The sequence below is a fragment of the Rhipicephalus sanguineus genome, chromosome 3, assembly GCF_013339695.2.
Source record: "Rhipicephalus sanguineus isolate Rsan-2018 chromosome 3, BIME_Rsan_1.4, whole genome shotgun sequence".
In the NCBI taxonomy this organism is placed as follows: Eukaryota; Metazoa; Arthropoda; class Arachnida; order Ixodida; family Ixodidae; genus Rhipicephalus; species Rhipicephalus sanguineus.
In genome coordinates, this window is record NC_051178.1 from 145353002 (window position 1) to 145377003 (window position 24002).

Here is a 24002-nt window from a genome sequence, read left to right on the forward strand (position 1 = left end):
GCGAGAAAGCGGCAATCGATCGCAGCCTTGTCTCGACGATATGTCTCTCACGAGAAGGGACTTCGAGTGGACCTAAAGGCGGCAACAGACAAACAAACAAGCGGAAGTAGTGCATGCCACGCACGCCATGCGTGAGAGAAGACGACGCGTCGACTGACAGCCTCCCACACATTTCGCGGCCGGCCCAAACAGAGACTATGAGCGACGCGACCTAGAAAATGGGAATAGTGTATATACGTGTACGGCCTCGGCGGTGGTGGCGTATGACGAAGGGAAGAAGCGACTCTTCGATGCGATAAAAAAAAAAAAAAAACGGGGCAAACAAACAAGCAACACGACAGAGACACGCCGTAACGCATGCGGCAGGAAACGTAATCTCCGAAGAGCGCCGCCCGGCGTAGCACCAGCTTGCACGGCAAGCGTATTATGCAGGCACCGGGATGGGAACACGTGAAAGGCGGCGACGCGGCGATCGGGCGAGTCGCCGTAGTCAACGACGTGGTCTATAAGCTTCGACGAGGAAGGAGAGGGGGGGGGGGGGGGGGGAGGGAATCGAGGCGCACACGTGCTTGGCCGATATTTATAGGCAAAGCTGCGGGTTCGTAGAGAGAGACGGAAGAGGTGAGGCTCGCTTATCAACGAGCCGGCTCACGCATATAGAGAGAGTTTCGGCACCTCGGGCGCGCGACCCTTTCTCCGCGACAGCGGACGTTCCCACTTGAGGCAATCGAGTCGGAGCGTGCTCTCATAATAGAGGCGCGCGGAGCGCGTGTGCGTATACGCAGGGACCATTCCGCACCAGCGAACGTCGTCGCCGATAGGCGAGAGCTCGACCGTGTCAAACCTTCGTTGAGAGATTGTGCGAGAAAAAATATTAATGGATTGTGGCATCGTTCCCGCGCAGAAATTAATTAGGACAGCGCGAGGAAACTCTTTATTGACATCTATTTTTTTTTTCTCTCCAGAGCTTGTTGAGTTTCTATGGAGAGTATGCGGACTTATGGTATTCTTTCGGCCAATTCTCCCCGGTTCAACGGAGCGCAAGTTAATGCTATATTCAATGTGGATGGTAAGAGATAATGAGGTCGCCCGTGCACGAGTCGATGATGGTATTCGGGAGTCTACAGGGAAAGGTCTTGGTGAGGTTAAAGAACTTGTATTAAAACAGATCTTGCTGTCGTTAACATACTCGTAGTGTCACCAGCAGCTGTACGCGACTCGATGGCACTCAGCAACAACTACAACAGCGCTGCATCGTAAGACTTCCTGGAAAACAACGTGCTCGGATGTCTGTGAACTGCAAAATACCGAAGGGATTACGCATGCCACGCATATTAACGGCGTTATGTACAAGCAGTACACGCGAACTTTTTTTTTATTGATATGATGTAAAGCAGGTGTTGGCGCACAAATACGGCGCCGGCTGCTCCTTTGCTCTTGAATGGATCGAGCATTCGACAAATAACTCCAGCGGTATATCTAAACACAAAGTATCATTTCAAAACATCGTTTTTGTTAATTTTTAAATTTTTTTTTCTCACGTTAGCGCCAATGTCTTTGCGTCGGTACTCCAGTGTGACGCAGGCACACTGAACTCGCTGGTGGTGTACAAGAAGTCGACAGGCAGGAGCGTAGGCAGAAATATTTGAGGGGAAGAGGCACCTCCTTGATCTGAAGTGGGGGCCGGGCAGGCAGATGTGGTCGAGCGTCATTTTGTGCTCCGTATGCTATGGCAAAAAAAAAATGTCGGGGGGGGGGGGGGGCACGGGCCCGGTGTGCCACCCCCTGGCTACTCCACTGCCGACGGAGTCTTTAAACTAATAAATTTCTATTGGTCGAATAATACTTTCTCGCGACGTTTCGTCAGCAAGCAAAAGAACAAGAAAAGGAATGCAGTGGAATATACAGAATCTTATTTCTTATTCAGCGCAAGCCATCTGCCGAAAACCATTCAAACTATTTGCGTAACAACTACGCATTTTATACGCCACCAAAAACGTAGAAAAGAGCCACCTCTACAGCACCGATTAAGTGGCTCATTATTCGTCGCCTCTCGCTATAGGCTTACACTCAAGTAATACCGTCCGATGCAGACACTATCTACTCAACGTCTGTTGTCGACGTGCGGGTCATCTGAAGTTCATCTGCGCAAAGCATAATAATCAGTTCACGAAGATCTCCGTGACGCTTCGATGCACCTCGTACGACTCCAAACCCCAAAGGGGAGACGCAGAAACTTCTCACGACGTGTCACCCTCGCAGGTCGCTACTCGTAAGAGGAAAGTTGGGGGCCAGTGCAACACTCTGTGCAGCCGACAGATTGAGATGACAGTTTTACGCCCTGTTACATCCGAGAATGTTTTTTTTTTTCGACGTGATCGACCTGTGTACAAGGACCTGAAGGAGTCCTCGGCGGTAATAGACGGCCATCAACGCAAATCCCTTCGCGTGACAGTGGGCCCCTTATTCTGGACACCGATCCACTCTTTCGCAATGACTGGAATGGCCATGTAAACATGTATACACACAACTCTCGATGTTCCTCGGTGCCCGCATAGCACGAAGGCGGCGGCGCCGCGGGAATTGTAGGCCGCGCACACTCTCCTAGATTGACTATCCGCCCAGAAAGGGCGCGCCGGCGCCCTCTGAAGGCTAACGAGAGACGTGATACATCCGTTGTTAACAGAAGCGCGAGTCTCCCCGGTGTATACACTGTCCTCCCCTGGGGCTATCCATCAGAGTGGAGTGAAGTGCATATAGTCTGCGAGCTCGTACTCGCACGAAGTACTTCGCACAATTTACGCCTCCGGATGCCACTGGTTTACTTACAGAAACGTTTTACATTTATACAGAAGCTTCAGTTCTGTGGACACGGTATGCTGGGGTTAATACAGCTGTGGAGATCTTGGTGCTTGCATAGTTGAAACCCGTCAGCTTTGCCAACGGCAGAGTTAGCTGCGGAGTGCAAAAAGTTGAATTACAGCTCTACCCACACTTTACATACGCGGCTTCTCATGTCGTTACACTCCTATTATGTTGTCCTTCCGCTGTAGCGTTGAGTTTTTGTTTGTTGTTGTTGTTGTTACCGTAAATTTAAACTAACATACTATAGACAGTCAAACTTGCATACTTCGCTCAACGCCTCTCCCTGTATTTCTCTGCGCTTAACCAGCTTTACCCAATATGTACCGACAAGATCGCCTCGCCACTCTTGCGAACGCGCTCACACCTCTCATCCACCCCGGAAGGATGTACGACTGCGGTGGAAGCGATGGGGAAGACGGAGGCGGCGACAATGACGAAGTAGCGATTCAAGACGACAGAGACAGACTCATCACGTACCACGACATACTGGCACACTATAAGCAGCAACGAGAAGAATACCCACCACCACACAAACAACTAGACAGATCTCAAGAAACAGATTGGAGAAGATTGCAAACCAGAACTTTCCCAAATCCAGTACACTTAAACACAGTAAATTCCAGACAATACCCAGAAGCGAGCTGTATGCTCTGCAAGCACGAACACGCAGATATGGCACATATCTTATGGAAATGCACACGGATCAGGACAATATACAAAGACGACAACATAGGACCGGACCTTCTCGAGGAGCGATGGCTAAGCGCTCTGACTAGCTCAGATCTACAAGAACAACTGTGAGCAATCCAGCGGGCCCGGGCAGCGGTGGAAAGGCTATGCCTCACCACACATAATGCCCGGGTGGCCTGAGCCCGGGCCGGCAACCTTGCAGGTGTTTTTTTTTTCTTAATAAAGTTTTTTCCGTCCGTCCGCTTTTCACTTAATTTTGCGACGTTTACACCATTGGCATGTGGTTCTTAGATAACGTGAACCCGAATATAAACACACGTACTTACAAGCGTTTCTGTATTTTTTTCATTTCGTTTCCATCAAAACGCGGCCTCCACAGCCGGAATTAAACCTGATACATGGAGCACGACTGCGCAGGGAGATATACAACGGGCTAACACAGCGAGTCTCTATCTCAATTAAAGCGGTCCTGCAACATTTTTCCAAGTAGCCACGGAATGGCTTCACTAAAGGAGCTTATTTCCTCACGAATCTACCACCGCAAAAATTTTTAGAATCCGTCCAGTACGAGCGGAGTTACAAAGATTTGTCGCACGCTGTAATTGCTTTCTCTCTTCTCTCGTCCTGACGAAAGCGCTGGAAGCTAAGCAGGGAGGGGTGGCACGGGTGAAGAATGTGCTTCAGGCGCGCCTCGTGACTTTGAGCACTTTTTCGTTTCTTTTTTTTTTCTTCGAACGCGCGGCGTACTTTCAGTACAATCGCGCACGCGCGCGGACAAGTGACGGCCTCCCGCGGCGGCCGCAGTAACTACCGAGCGCGCAATGTTCATATCAGCCAATGACGCAGAACTTGTGTCAGTGACGCAGTGATCTTGAGTCAATAGCATCATTTGTCGAGAGAAGAGGAAGCGATTTTTAGCTGACATTGAGAATTTATTGTAAATCCCAGGCCCCGCGTGCTGTTCTATAAAGTTTGGCTCGCGTGTTCTCGGGAGCCTCGACTACCGATCGGCAGTGTTCTCTGACCATGCCGAAAAAGTGTTGCAAGGCCCCTTATCTTAAACTGAGCTGGCCCGGTCCACAAGTAACTCATAACTCTTACATATCCAGACATAAAACACTGTCACATGGCGGAAGGTATGTATCACCAACAATAAGTATAACAAAAAGAAAAATGAGGACAGCTATGTAGTACCAAAAAAAAAGATTCCGCAGAGCCCACGCCTTGTTGGAATCGGTATCATGCGAAGCAGTCAGCGAGTAGTTCTATGCTGCATTTTTTTTGCTTGAGCCAACCATTACAAGGTGGATCGACAACACTGACGTTTAAAGGGTAACTTACGGTAATACGTAACTTCAGCAGTCACGTTAGAGCACATATCGAAATGAAGTGCACTTTACGGTGGGATGATGTGCATGTCATACGTAACTTTCGTTAGCGTATTCCTCCGGGGTCGAGCGACGCTTGAATTTAGCTTGCTGAATCATAGGAATACAAATGTAATGTTTATTAGACTGCTATAAAAGCGGAGCCAACAATGAAACCACAGACGTTAATCTGATATGACACCTGTATTGTAGGAGTACATATAGAGCGTTTATTGCTTTGTTATAAAATTAGAGAGCGAGCACAACAACCGCAATTGAGGTTGCACTTACATTACGCCTCCATAGTGCGTTTTTCCAAAGCAGTTTCTAGACCTGACGTGGCTCTGTGGTAGAATACCTGGCTGCCACGCAGAATGCTTGGGTTAAATTCCTGGTGAAATCCTAATTTTTAATCTTTGCACTCGTCGGGTCAACACTGCCGATGTCACTTTTCCTTAAAACGCTCTCGCATTTAAATTACCAATGTCTGTTCTCGCCGTTCCTGGGTATTTACAAACGGCCAATCACCTGTGGCGCACACCCGTACACCGCGGCACGTGGTAAACAGGTATGAGCCACACGTGTCTGGAGGAAAGGGTTTGACGACGTACGTGACAGGATTTTCACGTTATTCATGTCATAATAATATCTGGGGTTCAACGTCCCAAAACCACGATATGATTATGAGAGACGCCGTAGTGGAGGGCTCCGGAAATTTCGACCACCTGGGGTTCTTTAACGCGCACCTAAATCTAAGTACGCGGGCCTCAAACATTTTCGCCTCTATCGAAAATGCAGCCGCCGCGGCCGGGATTCGATCCCGCGGCCTTCGGGTGAGCAGTCGAGCGCCATAACCACTAGACCACCGTGGCGGGGCCGTTATTCATGTCATGACCAGACAGTCATATTCGTCAAATCCTCTTAGCCTCCCATGCCAATTTCGGACTACACCAAGGTAAAGAAGCGATCACGAGAGCACCCAGACGTAAGCGGATAGATAGATAGATAGATAGATAGATAGATAGATAGATAGATAGATAGATAGATAGATAGATAGATAGATAGATAGATAGATAGATAGATAGATAGATAGATAGATAGATAGATAGATAGATAGATAGATAGATAGATAGATAGATAGATAGATAGATAGATAGATAGATAGATAGATAGATAGATAGATAGATAGATAGATAGATAGATAGATAGATAGATAGATAGATAGATAGATAGATAGATAGGAAAGCTCAAAGTGCCTAGGGTTGGCTAAGAGATGCTTCGCAATTAAAAAAAGGACTATCACGTCACGGTTAAGATGGAGTAAGTCTGAGTTCGCTAATGCGTGATGGATTGTCGGACATGCGAAGCGAGCTCGCCAACTGTGCCACTTCTCTTTTATGGTGTGTTTATTACGGAGGTTGGAAAGAGAAGTGATGGAAGAACTGTATTTGTGGAAGCACCAAAGTTCACAAGCTTCGCATTTTCGTCGCGTCGCAAATGCAGCGTTAACTCCACCGGGAAAACTTCTTTCCAGCCCAGGTGTTTCTTCAGTGTTCAGCGATCAAAGGAGCAGACAGCCAAGCATTCCACGAGACTACGACCTATCGATTCAAGTTGAGCGCCTCGGCCCATCAGGAGGGTGGGTGGATGGGCTAACTGCCTCGCCCGCCGATCGAGCACTTACGAACGCACGCACGTTCGTCGGAACAGCACTTGGAGCCGCGCCCAAAACACGCCTCGGGGTTTGCACAGTGTGTCACAAAAAGCGGCGCCTTTCACGCTAAACGACAGCGCTGTTTTAACCGGAGTCGCGACGTGCGTACAGGCAGCGCGCAGAACCGAACGGAACGCTGAGCAAGGTGGTATTCGCACTAAACGAACGGATTGCACAGAGAGAAAAGGACTCGGGGGCACCTGTTTCCGCTCGAACGGCAGCAGCGCCCTTTCGCTAATTAGCACCGGGAGTAACGAGCGGCCCCCTCCTCGCTGCCACGGGCACGTACTACATACCTCCGCGCCGCCCTTTTCTCCCTCCACACAAAGGTGCACAGGGAGAAAGAGAGCGGCCGGGTGGCCATATCCTCTCGAAACAAACAACAAACAAACAAAGCTATTGGCAAAATACAAACACCCACGTACGCCCCCTCCGAAACAGCACCCAGTGGCTTTCCCCGAGTCGTCGCAGCGTTTTTTCCCGGGTGGCCGTCAATGATAAGATTGCCGCCGCTAACGTTGAACCTATTCGCTTCGCCCCAACGTGAGCCCGCATGTGACGCGACACCCCACATCCTTCTCTCTCTCTCTCTGTCTCGTTAACGTCCTCGCGTTTGTCCTCTGCCTCGGCGTCGTCGGGCTCGCTTCTTCGCTTACACAACCCATTGTTGTTGGGAGACGTCTTGGAGGGTGGATTGCTCGTTAAGACAACACGTTCTCTCTCTCGTTCGACTTCCTGCTCCTCCTCCTCCTCCTCCTCCCTGTGCCGCAAACCCCGGACGAAGGACCTCCCTCGGTGTCGTTGCGCAGTGGCTGGTGCATGCTTCCGCTCCAGTCGTCGTCGTTCCAAGCCTTGTTATTCGACCGCGAAAGGCAGGCTCCTCGCTCTCTCTACGTCTGCAACGCGCGGCCACCGGGCCACAGCGCGAAACTTGGAGTCTTCCCAGCTGCCGGTGTTTCCTCCGGACTTCTCGCGTTTTTCTCTCCTCTTCTTCCCCGTTTCTATCTATTCTCATCGAGGCACAGGGCGCTCTCCGAAGCACGCACGCGCGTTCGAGAGTGGTCGCGATTTCGCGGGTTATACAGCCATTTTCTTTTTCTCCTGGCGAGCGAGCTTCATCGCTGCAATTGATGCGAGGAAGTGGAAGAGGAGTGGTGGCGGTACAGGGTCGATTCCTTTGTCTCTTCCTCCGATTCTATTTGTTTGTTTGTAAGTGAACATGAGGAAGATAGATAACTTGACCAAGACGCTATGTCATTGCCTGCTGTATAACTGATAACAGAGTGGTCAGCACAAACGCGAAGGCGAATGCCGAGTGCTTGTTACACACTTTCGTCCTTCGACGAAGCAGCCACTTGTTGGTTCGGGCGCGTCTACGGCGTGAAAGAGCGGAGCACACCGCGAAGGCGATGCCAGGGACGCGTGTTCTTGGCCAACCGATTTCGGCGTGTAACGTACTCTCGCTAAGTTAACCATATTTCACTTTCGCGTGACGTAACGTTAACCACCGCGGAGCCTCACTGGAGCGACGGGGGTGTACATTCAAGAACTATGTGTCTGTGGGACTTGAAATTAATAACGACGGAATGCGATCGTCACGTTTGCTTCCTCTGGCCCAGAGAGAACAGTGAAAAAAAAAAAGCAAAGGAACAAACTAAAATGTATATTCCTGGATAAATATCGATCAAGAACACGGCCCCCGGGCCATCCATCCATCCATCCGTCCGTCCGTCCATCCATCCATCCATCCATCCAGATTATCTATCTATCTATCTATCTATCTATCTATCTATCTATCTATCTATCTATCTATCTATCTATCTATCTATCTATCTATCTATCTATCTATCTATCTATCTATCTATCTATCTATCTATCTATCTATCTATCTATCTATCTATCTATCTATCTATCTATCTATCTATCTATCTATCATCATCTATCTATCTATCTATCTATCTATCTATCTATCTATCTATCTATCTATCTATCTATCTATCTATCTATCTATCTATCTATCTATCTATCTATCTATCTATCTATCTATCTATCTATCTATCTATCTATCTATCTATCTATCTATCTAATCTTTGAATCAGCAGTGCCTGCCAAGCACAGTGAACCTTATACGTATACATCTACAGCAGGGCAGGCACGTACACCATGCTTGTTCAACACAAACATATCATTATCTTGCCACTATCTACCTCTATTTATCCCCATCTTTACCCTTCGCCAAAGCGTAAACTGTAACAGAACTCCGACGCTTCCAAGACATGCTCTTCAATCCCTTCTATCGTATCTCTCTCTCTTCTACCCCATCTAGTCAGTGTTGCTTCTCGTTATCGTCGCCCACAGGTCCCTAGGACCGTGGAATGGTGGACGGTCAGACGGCTGGCTTAATCGGGTTATTCCTCGCGGATCGACCAGGGAAAAGTGGGGATGGAGAACGGAGAGCTCGGCCAAGCGCGCATGCCACCGCTAATGACTTCTCCTTTTGGCTTTCGATGGAGCTCCAGCTGCGCTGCGGTCGACTCTGCGCGGCAGACTAGATATATGTTTGTAGGAGATGCGAACATTCTCTAGAGCTGTGCGGCAAAGGGAAGAAAAAAAAAGGTAACCACGAGGATGAACGATTGTATAGGCCAACTAAACGCCGCACCAGCTGGTCTACACGCGCCTATATTATATACAAACGCGTGCGTGGCGACATTCCAAAGTCATTACGTTAGGTTTCTTTAAATAAACACATGGTCAAACAGCAGCTACGCCAGTTGACGAAAAGGAGTATGCTGCTGTTCATTAGAACGCTTGTGCTGTTTTCATCTCGCCCCATGTTCGTTTTTGGCGGTTTCTGCCGTACGATGAAATACCAACACGCCCAAACTTCCTCCCTTCTCAGTTGTTCACTAGAACACACACACACACACACACACACACACACACACACACACACACACACACACACACACACACACACACACACACACACACACACACACACACACACACACACACACACACACACACACACACACACACACACACACACACACACACACACACACACACACACACACGCCGCATGCACACACGCATGCACGCACGCACGCGTGTATGCATGCATGCGCACTGATGGGAGTTCTAACACCCGTTCCTCCAAGCTGAAGTGCAAGCTGCGTCTAATCATGCCTATCCTTATTTACAGCTTACAAGATAGCGAAGAGAACAAAAAATCTTGACATGTCATCACCGCTCCAGTTTCATGAAGTGGCCCCAATCATCGCGCCCGAACTCTGCACGCGTATACGAGAAGCGTGCAGTACGTCCGGCACTTTCCCAGCCCGGCGCGGGCACGCAGCAGAAGATCGATGTGTTCTCCGGCAATAACAAGATTGCTTCCAGCGATGTGAGCTCAAGAGATGTGAGGAAGAGGAAGGGAGAAAAGGCAAACGAGTGCCAATGATCAGTAGCCATGGGCGCACGCGGCAACTCTTCGTCGAAGGAGAGAGAAGGCACTATATATGCAAACACGTCCTCCCCCTAGAAAGGCCAAGGTCATCGTCTTTGATCACTCCTCCCTCACACCAGCTTCTCTCTTTCTCATTCCTGTACTTACGTCTTCCCGAATGAGAACGAAGCAAAGGCGAGCAGCCCGACGACACACTCTACACTAATCCCCGCCAATCCCCTTCCCGAGGATTTCTAATATGGCCCGCTGAAATGTGCCGCCGAACGCCCGGGGGCGTCGTCCGTCGTTCGCGAACTTTGTTCCCAATTGGTGATTCCGCTTCCTCCCCACTACATACCATCGCTGTGTCTGTATGTCTGTACATGTACCTATACTGCGGTCTGATGTGTATTTCGATACGACCTACTTTCGGGTGTTCGGTTTGTACTTCGCTCCCGAGAAAGGGAAAGAGAAAGAAAGTGTTTCGACGACTCGAAGGGATTAAGAAGGAACTGTTCGAAACAGCCTGGAGCAAGATTAGTGATTGTAATAATAATAAAAAGAAGCAGCAACACACTCTAATCCTTCAAGGCGAACGTTCGTCTATCGCCTTTACGAGAGGATGTCCTAAAGAGGAAAACGAAAACGAGCGTTTTGTAACCGGAACCGACAAGCATTACCGGATCTCCGGGCGCGAATTTGGCGAAGTCGATGGCGCATCACGAGAGAGGGCATCGAGGCAAACGCCGCCAGCCCTGTCACATTATACTTATTCACTCGGTGCAGCAAAGCTGCATGAGTACAAGAAAGAGGGATAGAGTTTCCTCGTAATTCTAAACTAAGAAGGAGTTATTCCTTCGCGTCATGTAGCTCACCAAAACTTCTGTAAGCAGATATTCGGAGCGTTCAGACAGGATTCTGGGACATTACTTCTTCGAGGGATTTGTCGGCCATTTCGTAAACGTTTCCTTCTTTTTTTTTTACTACAGTTATCACGAGATCGTACTTCAGAAGGAACGTTAGAATTTCAGTATACTTACGCGAGAGGAAGGCTTACGAGCGACATTATTTCCTGAATACGAAACCTGCAGATCCGAATTCACAGATTCGAATTCCAGGTATATACGATGCCTACGCCGAATCACAGTATAGCGATAAAGTTTTATTAGTACTAAAGAAAAAGCAGTTAAACTCAAATCACTGCGCGAGAAATCCTCGCCAGAACGTCTGCGCTATTCGGCTGCACTTCCTTAGACAGTGAGCTCGATCGTCTTGTGCGCACATTACATTTTCTCATTTTTCTTGTTCATTCGTTCTCGCTGAAGTTTTTCATGTAATGTTACCGGGCAAACTGCCCAGTACAGTTATCTTAACTGCGACGGCAGTTAAAAGCTCGAAGCCTTCCATGCCACTTTGCAAGCAGGGATGTTCCAACAGTGGAAATCTCTGATCGAATATTCGGGGAAAGCAACTTTCGAATACCAATTCCAGTACCGAATGCATTCTCATTCGTAAAAAAATAGAGGAACACAGATCGCGTTCTTTAGTCAAAGCGTGGCCTCGGCGATTAGCTTCAGCAGCGCGACGGCGCGCTGCCGGAGCTAACCACGGAGGTCACAGTCAGAGAAATATTTATTTACATTGCACATTCGATGTAAGGAGAGAGACAAGGACTTCCGCAATATTAAGAAGTGGAGCCGTTTGTTTTTTACATAGATGCGCCCTCCCACAGTTTACTCAGCAGCCTGTGCGTTTGTCATTGCAAACTAACAATATATGTTTTCCATTCTTACTCTCCACTCTCGATTGGCTCGGTCGCACAAACGGCTGCGCCCCACACAATCACCGCGGTCAATATCGGAGGTGGTACGGACCGAAAGAAACGGATAAAACTGCAAGGAAAGAATTCCAAGGCAACACGGTCGCAGGCGAGCGTTCCGAACAGATTGCTTCCGAATGATTGAAGCATGTAATGCCGTATCGTCCAAGCAGATTCTCGTATCAATCTCAGATCCGCGCAAGCCAAGAGTCAAACATATATATCACATTCACTCACTCGCTCACCCACTCGTTAATATGAACGAGTGGGTGAGCGAGTGAATGTGAGTTAGTGAGTGATATCGCTCACTAACTCCGGTAAATCCTTTCTTGACATCCCGCCCCGCTCCCCAATATACAGAAAGAGAGAGAGAGAGACTCTTCATTAGAAAAAACAGGTTTTTGCTGGCGTCTGTATACCGCTGGCAGGATACTCTGTGTAGGGATGGGGAATGGGATTACACACAATTCCCTTGCGATGCGGGTATAGCTCCCCGACTGTATACCTATATGCTAACAGCGGGTTACCCAAGGAAATTACACGAAAAAGGTTAGAAGTTACGGAACTCGATCCCACGCTTCATTTATATATGCAACACGTGGATTCAGCGGCTAACCTGACGATGTACATGTACGATGAGCATGGATTGCGGCAAGCTGCAATCATGGCGTGTGCAGCGCAAACAATCACGTATCCCTTTGCGACACGGCGTCCTCTTTTGGGGACGCGAACTTCGGAGGCGCGTCCCACGCCGCGTTTCTCTTCAAATGGCCTGAAACTCAGGGCGCACATTCGTCCACGCTTCCTAATTAGACAACTAGCGGTCATTTTACTTCATTGCCCTGCGTATTGCTCCACAAGATCACTTTGCTCGAGACACTACTATGTTAGATGATTGTTCGACGTGCCGCGCGTTCCAGGACCAACGTCAAGAGTATTTTTTTTCTCCGCTCGAAACGAATACAACCAACAATGCAAGTGTGCATGCTTTTCGGGCCTAATAGTTGATTCTTTTTATGCAAGTACTGCAGCTGACTGATGGCAGAATAATTAGATAATTAGTTACACGCTAATTAACATTTTTTAATGAAATTCAGAAGAAACAACACATTCCTTTGTTTTCTTTCTTGGAATGTAATGGTGAGCGTCTTGAAATCATACCATGCGAATTTGATGCATGTGCAGACCGTGTATCATAATTCGTGTCTGAAGGGGGTATAGTGGCCACATTGCGAGCTGGAAGTCCTCCAAGGGGCATTTCAGTAAGCCAAGAGAAAAAAAAAATATGATACGGCGAAGTACAAGGCGGATGGCCACACCAACGGGATCGAGCGATCCTTCGAGGGCGAATGGATTGCGAGCCGCCACAGCACACGGGAATCACGCGAGAAGCTTTCCGCCAGCAATTATAGGCAACAGCAGAAACATGCGCATTCCGCGCTCGCCATATCGTTTGTACTCAACGTTTTCGCCCTTGGCATTCTTAAATGCGGTAGTATTAAGTCGATACTGTATGTACACCCTCGGTCTTTCTTTTTCCTTTCTTGGTTTATTGCTTCAGCGGAAAGTTTCGTGCAGCGGCAATGAAAGCAGGCGAGCTGTCAAACTTGAGATTTCTTCTTTTGCACGCTACTCATAGTTTACTGTGCTTGACAAGACTGTTCCGACATTTATAGGTTAAGAGCGAATGGCTTATCTATCGACATAACGTATGGACAACCTGCTGCGTATGTGCGTGAATGAATAGAGAAACATGGGCAAAAGTCGGAAGAGTCGCAACGTTGATTTGGTACACCGCAGACGGAGAATGCAAGTATCAATGAACAAATAATTCAGTACCACGGACAACGCTTGCAATGTGATGTCGTGAGCACGTGGCCAATTTGCCTTTTGTTTTTCATTTTCGTTTTCTTTTTAGAAATGAATGTCCCGTCGTTCAGGTGATTTACGGACATGCGACAACTTTCATGATGTTAGGCATATAGACAAGCATGTTAGGCATGGTCCGCAGTGTGGAGAAGGAGGAGAGTTGAGATGAAGAAACGACGCTATATTTCTGCAGCAAGCACGACTCAGCGTGCCGCATTTGCAATGAAAACGGCTATGCTTACTAGAACCTATGTAGCCGCTTCCATCTTTACTATCTCTCTCTCTCTCTTTCCCTCTTACACACACGCACATACAAACAAACACGCACACACGCTCGCACATGCATGCACGCGTGCATGCGCACACGCGGGCACGTATACGCAGCTGATCAAAGAGAGACGGGAAGCCAGATCATCCGAGTCATATAATCTCGGACAGAGACCCAGCCCGTCCAACATTTCAAGTGACCTTTCACGCATGCTAAGCGTACCGTTAACGATCTCTTGACCACACACGCATCGCATCCTGGGGTCGACCACGCGTGACATTTAATCAAAGCTGCCGCTCGCTCCCGCCCCTCTTTCAGGCTCCGATGTAAGTTGGAGGAGCACGTTTGTCGCAGAAAATGTCAATGACACGCACGACCGGGGTCATTGCGACACAGCACTGTTATACCACTTAGGGCAAAGACGGCCGCGCCAGTTTCGCCGCAGGATTTGCAAGCAGATTGTATAAGGACGCAAGAATGAATCGAGCGCACGAGTCGCTCAGAACCACACTTTAGATTGGTACATACGCGTAGCGAAACAATGCTCGATGGAAAATAAGTCTGCCGAACTGTTCAGATAAATTGGTAATGCATGATTGTTCGCGCTCCCGGCAAGTACTTAAACTTTCGCTTCGGCGAACTCAAATTTGAAAGCGAAGATTTCATCAGAGGCCCTTGAATTCCAGGACCAACGTATACGAATCTCTCGAAAAGGGAATTGCGCCTGAAGATGACGCAACAGTGAAGGATGAGCGCTGCGCCGCCTTTAATTAGGTTATATAAAAGCGCGCTCGGTAAAATCACCAACTGTGGCAACTATCGAAAGCCAAGGATAATGTACCTATCTGATTATTTAAGAAACACCAAACTTCATCCCTAAAATAGAAAAATAAACAGATGTGCAGACGTCGTGACAAGCATTAAAATAAAGGAATTGAAAAAAAAGGATCTATAACTACTTGGTGTAGTATGTAGCACCGTGAATGCCGCGGTTTTGACAGGACAGGAGTTACGAAAAAGAATAGCGGTCCATAATAATAGTGGTCTGGTGTTAGGAAAAGCGCTTATTTCTGCAACAACCCATAAGGGAGCACGGCGCAGCGTCGTGGGTAAGAGAGGAGAAAGGGGAGTGAAAGCTAGTCCGCCTTCTCGAAATAAACGCCCACACCACCGAGAGCGCCAGGTTGAGGTCTATACCTTCTTCTCTATCTCGAGAACAATGCTATATTTGTGCAACAGCATCTTGACTAATTAGAGAAAAATAACTAGGTATTTACACGGACACTTTCCTTGACTAACATTAGCTGGGGCACCCTGGTAACCTGCACGCGTTTCTGTCGAGCGCACGAGCCGCGTAACGAAGGTAAGACAAAAAAAGAGCAAAGGGCGAAGAACCGGGGTTCCTAAATCTTCAATGCACTTAGCAACTCGCACATCTTAAAATGTTCCTTCCGCTGTCCGCGCGGTACCAAAATAAACGCAGCACCTACGCGGGTCGCGCGCTCAGTGTGCGTGTAATTCCAATGCGAATCCAAGAGTTGGCTGGCCGCCAGTAAGCCGGTAATCCGGACATTGTGCAGGACGCCGGACCGGATTACAGCCCACGACTGATCTCTTCAGCGCCGGAAACACCGCGAAGTATACACACGAGGGGAATTACAGAAGGATTTGGCCGAGAGAGAACGCTCGTTTGTGGTTTATAGCGTCGAAGCCGATGCAATGGAAACGGCATTCGCTCGTAAATGTCACGTCCGGGATGGCAAAGGCGTTGAGAACGGAATGAGCTAAAGTAGTAGTGAACGAACTGGCAGTACTGCTGCACCGAGGTTCTGTTATAGGGACATTGACCTCTTACGTATCTCTGTTCCCGTTCTGCCTCAATGCTTAACGTTATATAGTTGAAGACAAAGACGCAGCGCATTACGGCACACAGCGTATGCGCCTGGCTGCACGTGTATACGGTCGAAATAATCTAAGAATGCGGGTGCTATCGTCTTTATTAAGCAGACCAGTTTTCAAATTTAAGCGCAGTGACCTTCGTTTCTCGGGGTCACGGAGATATACTCATATACTTTGGGGTACAATGGCATAACACTGACAATGAGTATTTCGTACATTGTCGTTCTCTGCGATACAGCGCATGCACCTCAAGTTAGACAATAAGATTGGATTTGGATTGGATCACGTGACATAAAACGCGTGGAATACGCATACCGCTCAAGTTTCGCGGTCTACAGTACTCACAGCGAAGCAAAGACGGTGCAAGGCAAGCGGTTCATAACGAGCTGAAGGTTCTTGACGCTGTTTCGGATTCTTGTTGGAACTTATAGTAAAGGAATAGACACGTATCGTCTTCTGTAACTGGGCCAGGTACCTCAGTTACATGGCTAGAGCATGCATGCGACCCACGTGGTCGTGCTGAAGAAGAAGAAGAAGAAAAAAAAACAAGTCAGCGTCGCACTAGGGGTGCCGAGCCTGAAGGAAGTGCGGTGCTGGGCGACGTTCTTTGTTTCTCTTTATTCTTCTCTTTCTTTCTTTCCCTCTCTTCTCTTTATTTTTTCTATGTCTTCTTTGTCTCTCCGTATATTTCTTTCTATTTCTCGCTCCTTCTATCTCTTTTTCTCTTTCTTCCCTTTCTCTCTCTCTATTTCTCGCTTCCTCTTTCTTTATCTCTATTTCGCTCTTTCTCTTTATTTTTCTATGCTATGCTTTACTCTCTCTCCCCCTTATAGCCCTCTCCTCACATCTCTACACCTCACTCTCACTTCCCTCGCCCACCCCCTTGGTATACTACACTATACAAGGCTATGTTTTGCTCTGCTAGAGTGCCTAGATAGCCGAATGGTTACAATGGTCGCCTTCGGATCGTGGGTACGCGGTTTCGAATCCCGCCTCGTCAAGAATATTTTTTCGCCAAGAATTTCCATCTCTCTTTCTTTCTGTCTCTCGCTTTCTTTCTCTCTCTCTCTCTCTCTCTCTCTCTGTACTCGTTCTCTCACCCATCAGAGTTATTGCATCCCACGCCGGACAAATCGGCGCGCGTGTTGCGGGAGCGAAGCAGAAGAGGAAGCAGAGTACGAACATAAGCGCGTGCCTTTTCGTGATGATGATAGCTTTCTGTTCGCGGATTACAACCAACGGCTAATGTGAACAGCTCTGCTGTTAAAACATTAAATTATCAAGTTTGAAGTGCCGAAACCACGCCATAATTATGAGGGACGCCGTAATGGGGGACTCCGGAATACTTCCGACCACAACGGGGTTCTTTAACGTGTACCGAAATCAAACTGCACGGGTGTGTTTCCACTTGTCCCTCATCGAAATCTGGCCGTCGTTGTCTGGAGTCGAACGCGCGCAGCTGTGCCACCGCGGCGGGCGTGCTAAACCGCAGTCATGAATTTAAGGCACGCAAAAGCATTCCTGGACACTTGACGCCAGACAATGCTATCTATAAGACAACGTTTTCTCTATTTCTGCCCACTTTTACCTTCTTCGTTCCTGAAAAGGCCAAGTCCAACGTCCCTTTTTAATAAACATATTCTTTAGTTCTGTTATACATTAGGGTACTTATCGCTGCCATGGCAACAGGACGACAGTTGATATCGAGCTACACGCCAGTGTCGATAAAACCTTGCTTCGATCTGCAGGTCAACTTATTGCCCGATTCCAGCGGAAAGGAAGAAGCGACAAAGCGAAATAGAAGACGAAGAAAGAAAAGGCTGGCTATCGATCAAGCGTTCTGGACAGTTCGAGAATACCAACCCATGCACACGTGAAAGCACGGCAACGTGCACGCACAGCAGCCGTCGCGGTCCTCGTGTTTGTACAGCTGTCGCTGTCACGTTTTGTCACGTTTTCTTCGACGGCTCGCTAAATCTGTACACGCGAGGGGGTCACAGTCACGCCTGCGAGTGACGTGAAAGCTAAAGGCGTCTTATTGCAGTGGCGGGTCAGGGAATTTCGCAATGTTTTCGTTGCGCAGTCGGCACACTGCGAGTCAGTGTACATTACCGAGGCGCGTCGCCGTCGCTTCGCTTCTGTGCGCGCGAATGCGAACTTCGATTTTTCTCGGTATATGTGGCTATTCCTGTCTGTTTGTTATGCGTGCGCCGAACGGCGTCCGCCCTTGATTTCTTTCTATTATTCGCAAAACTCACAGGGTTCCTTATGCAATCGCCTAAGACGACTCGAAGGTGGAATCCCTCATCTTTTTGTTCTTACTCGAAGTACTCATCCCGCCCCCGCCATCCCGCAACGCCCCCTCCACCCCTCCGAAAGCTTTCTGCACCTAACGTGGCTTTGCATTGCCTCCAGGATCGCAGGCATCTCAAGCTTTCTGCACGTCACCTGGTTTTGCACTGCCTTCGGGATCGGCCCACCATTGACCAAGTGTCGATGTCACGCGATATGACGTCATCATCATGTGACGTCATCCCGTGACGACGTCACAGTTTTAGCGTTTGATGAGACATCCAAGGCTTTCGCCTTGAACATCCACGACACTCTATTGAATATGGGAGCTGTTTGGAGCTTCTTGGAAGGAGTTCCCTGAATGTTCCCTGAATCATTTCATGTATCATACGCAAAGATTATGCATGGTACCGCCATAATCATTCGAGGTTACTGAAGAAATTCGAATAAGACGTTGATTTGATCGACAGTGAGGTTACACGCGCCAGAACCACGATATTATAGTGAAGCACGCCTTGTAGTGGGTGGGGGGGAGGGGGGCTCTGGATTAATGTTGACCACTTGGGTATGTTTAACGTGCACCTAAATCTAAGCACGCGGCTGTTTTGGCATTTCGCCTCCATCGTGGAAATAAAACGTCGTCACTTTCCTCTCGTGCTTACGTCCCCATCCCGTGCACAATGCACGCTACTAGAGTGAGACTTAATAGCGCAGCTTTAACTGACTTCAACGCGACCATTCGTGCAAAACACCAGATTATTGGCGATCTTCCGTACTGAAGTATACTTTAGGTGTAACCATAGGCGTCGCATAAGAGCCGTAAATCCTCGACTGAGTGAACAAAATTAGTTTATATGATAATGGCGCTCCGGCATCGTAAAACGACAGCGTCCGAAAGGTAGCCAAAGACTGCAGGCAAGTCGGGAAATGCGGAATTTTTATATCCAGCCGTATTCGCACATTGTGTAGCCTAGAAAAGCTCGCGGAATACCGCATATCTAGCCAGTGCGTTTTGTTACAAAATAAAATAAAATAAAAATAAAACACTGCCCATGCTTGGCGAAAGATAGAACGATGAGAAGAAAATGCTGATCCCAATAAGATCTGATCAACTTCCCTGCGATTTGATTAAACAAGAGTACAAGTAGTGTGACAGAACTTATGAAAAAAATATAAACAGAAACTAGACACTCAACAGAAACTGGATAGACAGAGAGTGCAACAGCTGTTCTAACTTCCATACCAGCACTCATGAAAAATTCGAGCCAGACCTCGTTTTAGAACAAAGATCTAAGACTTAATTTTTATTATGTATGTCACGTGCACTAACAGTACGCACCGCAGCTTCATATATGTTGACGTTGTAGCATTCAGATTTTACTTACCCACGTTTGCTCGAAGAACTATGAACAAAACACTGGTATTATAAAGTATTCGCAGTAAGCATGAAATACTAAACGTCGTAGCAACGCAGTTGGATTCATATTGCTTGTTTAAAATGTGTCAACATCTCATTCAAGCGTAAACTAATGGATGGCTCCGTTGCCACGGAATGTTCGGCATAATAATAATAATCGTTGGGGTTTAACGTCCCAAAACCACGATGTGATTATGGGAGACGGCGTAGCGGAGGGCTCCGCAAGTTTCGACCACCTGGGGTTCTTTAACGCGCACCTAAATATAAGTACACGGGCCTCTAGAATTTTCGCCTCCATAGAAAATGCGGCCGCCGCGGCCGGGATTCGACCCCGCGACCTGCGGGTCTGCAGGTTAGCACCATAACCACTAGACAACCGTGGTGGGGTAATGTTCGACATCAATATCAGCGTTTGTCATCGCAGAGTTACGTGAAGAATATGTGTGTCTATTAGGTCATTTTTCGTCATCAGCAACATCGAAGCCTGTGGCCATTTTACTAACTAGAGACATCATGAAACTGTCAAGTACGCCAGAACAGCGCATGGGTCGTTATCAGTGATTCCTAGGCAACTCTTACATGTCCTGAAAACGCCGCTCCAAGACAAACAGACGTACTACGTGTCACAATCTAATAATAATAATAATAATAATAATAATAATAATAATAATAATAATAATAATAATAATAATAATAATAATAATAATAATAATAATAATAATAATAATAATAATAATAACAGCTTTTGCAAGGTACAGGTTTGAAACGTCCGATGGTGTTCCAGTTGTTTCCAACTACGTCACTGCGGAATTTGGAGGAAATGCAATGACGAATGTTGCCAAAAATGGACGTTCGAATACCCGTCTCATTCCCATGTCACAGTTCCACATACGGCGCACCTTAACGGTACTGGAGTGAGAACTGTGCGGGTCAGAGTGGCTTACATGGAGCAAATGAAAATGAACCGCATACGCATTTGCCTCCCCTTTAGCACCAACAATACACCCTCAACTTCCACGACGCGTCGACACCCACGTACATCGTCTCTGCATCGGAAGGGGTTACACAACGCAGTTCTTATTCCGAGTTAAGTGTGTGTCAGCGCCAGAAGCGTAGAATTTCCTATTTTCCTGGAGGTGGGAAGGGACAGGAGGCAACACAAAAGCGACGCAACGCCCTCTTTAAAAAAAAAAAAAGAAGAAAAGCTTCTGCAGGTTTTCGATACCCGCCTTCGCGAGAGTTATGCGTCACATTCAATTTCCTCGCAGCCACGAAACCGCTCAATGAAAACGCAGCGACTCTTATTATGAGGGACGGGGTAGATTGAAAACAAGCTGCGTACGTATATGAAAGCACGTCGCAGGCAAGAGCACACGTGTTGGTAAAGTCTGTTCACTTTACGTACGTAGATTACGCGACACCAACGAAAGCCCTGCAGCTATACGTCCATCTTCTTTCTTTTTTCTGCGCACGGATAAATGAATAAGTAGATATATAATAAAGAGGTACGGCAAAGATTTACGTCCATACGTGCGGCCGGCGTCTCGTAATATACGATACAGCACGCACCTGTTGCGCGTTTTACCGCACAGACAACTCGCGTTGCCCGCATGCCGCTATAGTTCCGCGTTGCTGGAGCACGCGAGCGCATTCCGGCACGCGGAAAGCTGCCAGAAACAGGAAAAAGAAAATTAACGAAAAAGAAAAAGCTGGAACTTCTCTTCTCGACTTCATCCTCCTCCTTTGTTTCGCGGATGTGCACCATTCCGACAGCACTGACAACGTGACAGTCGTGCACAGCTCGGCTCAACTTGCATGCTCGCCCGGATTCTGGATTATTTTTGGTGTCGTCGCGGCGCGGAGAATAGGACCGTTCAAGCTGCACATGGAATAGTGTAGCGAGCATCTGCGGCACGCGAAGCGAGGAAATGGTAGATTAGTGAAGGACTCACAGGATCCCTTATTGCATTTGTTTTGTCACCTAAGACTACTCGAAGGCGATAGCCATCTTCTTCTTGTTCTCAGTCATAATACTGCATAATACTGGTCATAATACTGCAGCGCCTATTAATACATTTCGTCTGTATACGAGAATAGGCGAGAACACGCGCTCAACTGCATTCGAATACACGCGATACGTTTGTATAAATGGCCCCTCAAACGACTGCACATTTATATAGCGGTTTTAGCCAGCAAGGAGTGACATGATGGCTTTGTTACTAAAGGAATAATAATAATAATAATAATAATAATAATAATAATAATAATAATAATAATAATAATAATAATAATAATAATAATAATAATAATAATAATAATAATAATAATAATAATAATAATAATAATAATAATAATAATTATGCGGTTTCACGTCCCGAAACCGCGATATCATTATGAGGCACGCCATAGCGACGGGCTCCGGATGATTTCGACCGTGCACCTGTGGCTCTTTTAACATGTACTGACATCGCGTAGTACACGTCGCTCTAGCTGAAATAAATAAATAAATAAATAAATAAATAAATAAATAAATAAATAAATAAATAAATAAATACACAACATTGTTTTCTATCCTCAATAGCGGGCAAGCGCTGGTGTTTGATTATAAGAACAAACAGCACTCGTCTGTATAGTCGGCGCATGAATTGCGGGTTATGAAAGCAGTAATCATGAGACGTTTGCAGGCACTTGGTTCGAGGATGCGACAGCGATGTCGCGACTATTACGCCTGCCAATGATGATATCCTTATTCATTTTTTTTTTTTTTCACTTCTTGCTGTGTCTTTCTCCCGCTCTCACCTCTGGCGCTGATGCAAGACCAACATATTCAGCAGACCATAGAACGCCGCTCCCATGGAGGAAAGTACGCAACGCAGTGACATACTTCTTAGCAAGATAAACACGTATACATGCTGTACGATGAAAACTGAATTTCACCATAAGATGACACACTTTAGTGCAAAAAATTAGGCACAGTGAGCGTCGCTTTATATCGAGAAAACATGTCGCAGTGCGAATGAAACAGAAATAAGAATAGATGAAAAAAAAAATCCTTGAACTTTCCCATGTCATTTGCATTATGAAAAGTTGCTGTTTTGCTGCTTTAACGGCAAGCGAAAAGTCGAGTATGGCACAGATTTCCTCTTCTGCTCACATTGTGAGCACCACATCAGGCACAAAACATTCTGCGACAAAAAACGTTTCAAGTTACGGAACACCACATTATCGCTCGCGTCATAACGAGCCTGACGAGAGAGGTTACGGTATAGACAAAGTGGGCGTGACGGCGCGCGGTCACCGCGTGTTAGGAAACGCCGTGGCGCAGCGTACACATCGTCCGGGAAAGAGAAACCGAACTGGCACACGGCCTAGCTGGTGAACGCTTTAAGTTCCACGTATAGGATCACCAGAGGAACCCCCCAGGATGATTCAAAATATCGATTCAACAGCAAGCTGGGAGACACGTCGCTTGCTCCAACTGTACACGGACCGGTAAAAACGACAAGTGCCGTATCGATTCGGGCTGCAACAGTGATGACAGATGCATTTCGCAATATTCAGCTCATCGTCCACCACAATGCAAATTGCCTCACCGATAAGCTTTCCTCCTCGATAACAGCCACCCGACCGCGGTTGAGAACAGGTTCGGGTTTCGTTTTTCACGAAGCAGGACTTACTGCGGTGCACCAACGTGTAGCTTTCGGGAAGAAGCGCGAGAACACATTTAGGCACCCGGCGTCGCCTTTGGTTCACGCCTCTGCATTAGTAATGGTACGTGTACTTCAGGAAAAGCTAGCTTTTCCTGAAGTACACGTAGCATCACCAATGCAGAGGCGTGAACCAAAGGCGACGCCGGGTGCCGAAAGGAGTGCGCGCGTTTCTTCCCGAAAGCTAGCTACACGTCAATGCACCACAATAACGACCTGCTTCGTGAAAAAACCCCGGACCTGCTCTCGACCGCGGTGCATGTGCGCGGCAATAAACAAGAAGCGGCGCGCTTTGCACGATGCGCGCGAGCGCTCCACTCGATCGTGTTTCGGAATCGCCGCCGAAGCCCTACGATCCGCGGCACAAACAGGCGCGGCGCGCGCGAATCTCTCGGTGCGCAGGTATTTCGTTCCGCCGATCGCGCGCGGAAAGTGCAGAAGCGCACGGACTCACCCTGTTTGTCCCGCATGGCGCTGCTATTGTGGCGCACGAGCTTGAGCAGGTGCAGGTTTGAGCTCTTTTTCGGAGTTAGCGCGCCTGGGACGTCAACCTGAGGAGGACACCAGCGGATAGGAATGGTCGCGGAGCAGAAGCTGCCATCTTTTCGCTGTTGCCATGGAGACACGCTCCGAGAGACCCTCCC

General features: G+C 47.7%; 1 protein-coding gene across 1 annotated transcript in view; it reads right to left on the minus strand.

Moving 5' to 3' along the window:
• LOC119387370 (uncharacterized) overlaps positions 1-24002 on the minus strand; it is a 96112-nt gene extending 72110 nt beyond the window's left edge. Inside the window, exon 1 of the mRNA XM_037654737.2 lies at positions 23813-24002. Within this exon, the coding sequence (XP_037510665.1) occupies positions 23813-23828 (16 nt within the window). The 5' untranslated portion in view covers positions 23829-24002. The remainder of the gene's footprint in view (positions 1-23812) is intronic.